We start from the raw sequence: 927 nt of genomic DNA, 5'->3' as shown, positions 1-927 counted from the left end.
CAAGAAGAGAGGGACACAACCTAGAACAGATAATGGATGTTTAACTCTATCGCCCCCTGCAGGTGGAGATGGTGTACAGCCTGCTGTCCATGCTGGGAACTCACGATAAAGATGACATGTCGCGCACGCTGCTAGCCATGTCCAGCTCACAGGACTCCTGCATCGCCATGCGTCAGTCGGGCTGCCTGCCGTTGCTCATCCAGCTGCTGCACGGCAATGACAAGGACTCCCTGTTGCTAGGTAAGTCTCTTCCTCCTTTCCTCACCTTGCTCTGACTCCCCGCCTGTGCTCACACCTGCCTGGTTGCCCAGGTAACTCCCGCGGCAGTAAGGAGGCCCGGGCGAGGGCATCGGCCGCTCTGCACAACATTGTGCACAGCCAGCCTGACGACAAGAGGGGGCGCAGGGAGATCAGGGTGCTCCACCTGCTGGAGCAGGTGCGCCACTACTGCGAGGCGTGCTGGAGCTGGCAGGAGAACCACGAGAGGGGCGTCGACCAGGAGGACAACCCCAGTAAGTAACCGGCCACGTTGACCAGAACTGGCGTCCTACGGCAGCGTTTTGATGCAGTTCTGATGTCATGTTGCAGTGCCGTCTCCTGTGGAGCATCAGATCTGTCCGGCTGTCTGCGTCCTCATGAAGCTGTCCTTCGACGAGGAGCACCGCCACGCCATGAACGAGCTGGGTGGGTCGGCAAGGAAGGTTCTAATACGTCTGAACTGGGTCCTGACTGGGTTTACTGGGAGGTTTACTGGGTTCCTATGGAGTGAATTTTGTTCTGTTAATGTGCAAATGTGCAGAGAACACGTTTAGTGAAAGAAAAATTGAAATAAACGGGATCCAGAAATGAAAATTGATTCAAAAAAAAAAAAATAAGATTTTGAGAATTTCTCAGATTATTTTATTTCAATTCATTTTATTTCTATTC

The 927-nt window shown here is 52.9% G+C and overlaps 1 protein-coding gene across 2 annotated transcripts in view; it reads left to right on the top strand.

Moving 5' to 3' along the window:
* Positions 1–927, top strand: part of apc (adenomatous polyposis coli) — a 36,616-nt gene that overhangs the window by 22,299 nt on the left and 13,390 nt on the right. For both annotated transcript variants that reach the window (XM_015395491.1, XM_015395492.1), the window contains exons 10-12: positions 63–240; positions 312–512; positions 589–684. In XM_015395491.1, the coding sequence (XP_015250977.1) occupies positions 63–240; positions 312–512; positions 589–684 (475 nt within the window). The remainder of the gene's footprint in view (positions 1–62; positions 241–311; positions 513–588; positions 685–927) is intronic.

This window comes from Cyprinodon variegatus, unplaced genomic scaffold, assembly GCF_000732505.1.
Source record: "Cyprinodon variegatus isolate N-32 unplaced genomic scaffold, C_variegatus-1.0 Scaffold743, whole genome shotgun sequence".
Taxonomy (NCBI): Eukaryota; Metazoa; Chordata; class Actinopteri; order Cyprinodontiformes; family Cyprinodontidae; genus Cyprinodon; species Cyprinodon variegatus.
This window is presented reverse-complemented; position numbering and strand designations above follow the sequence as displayed.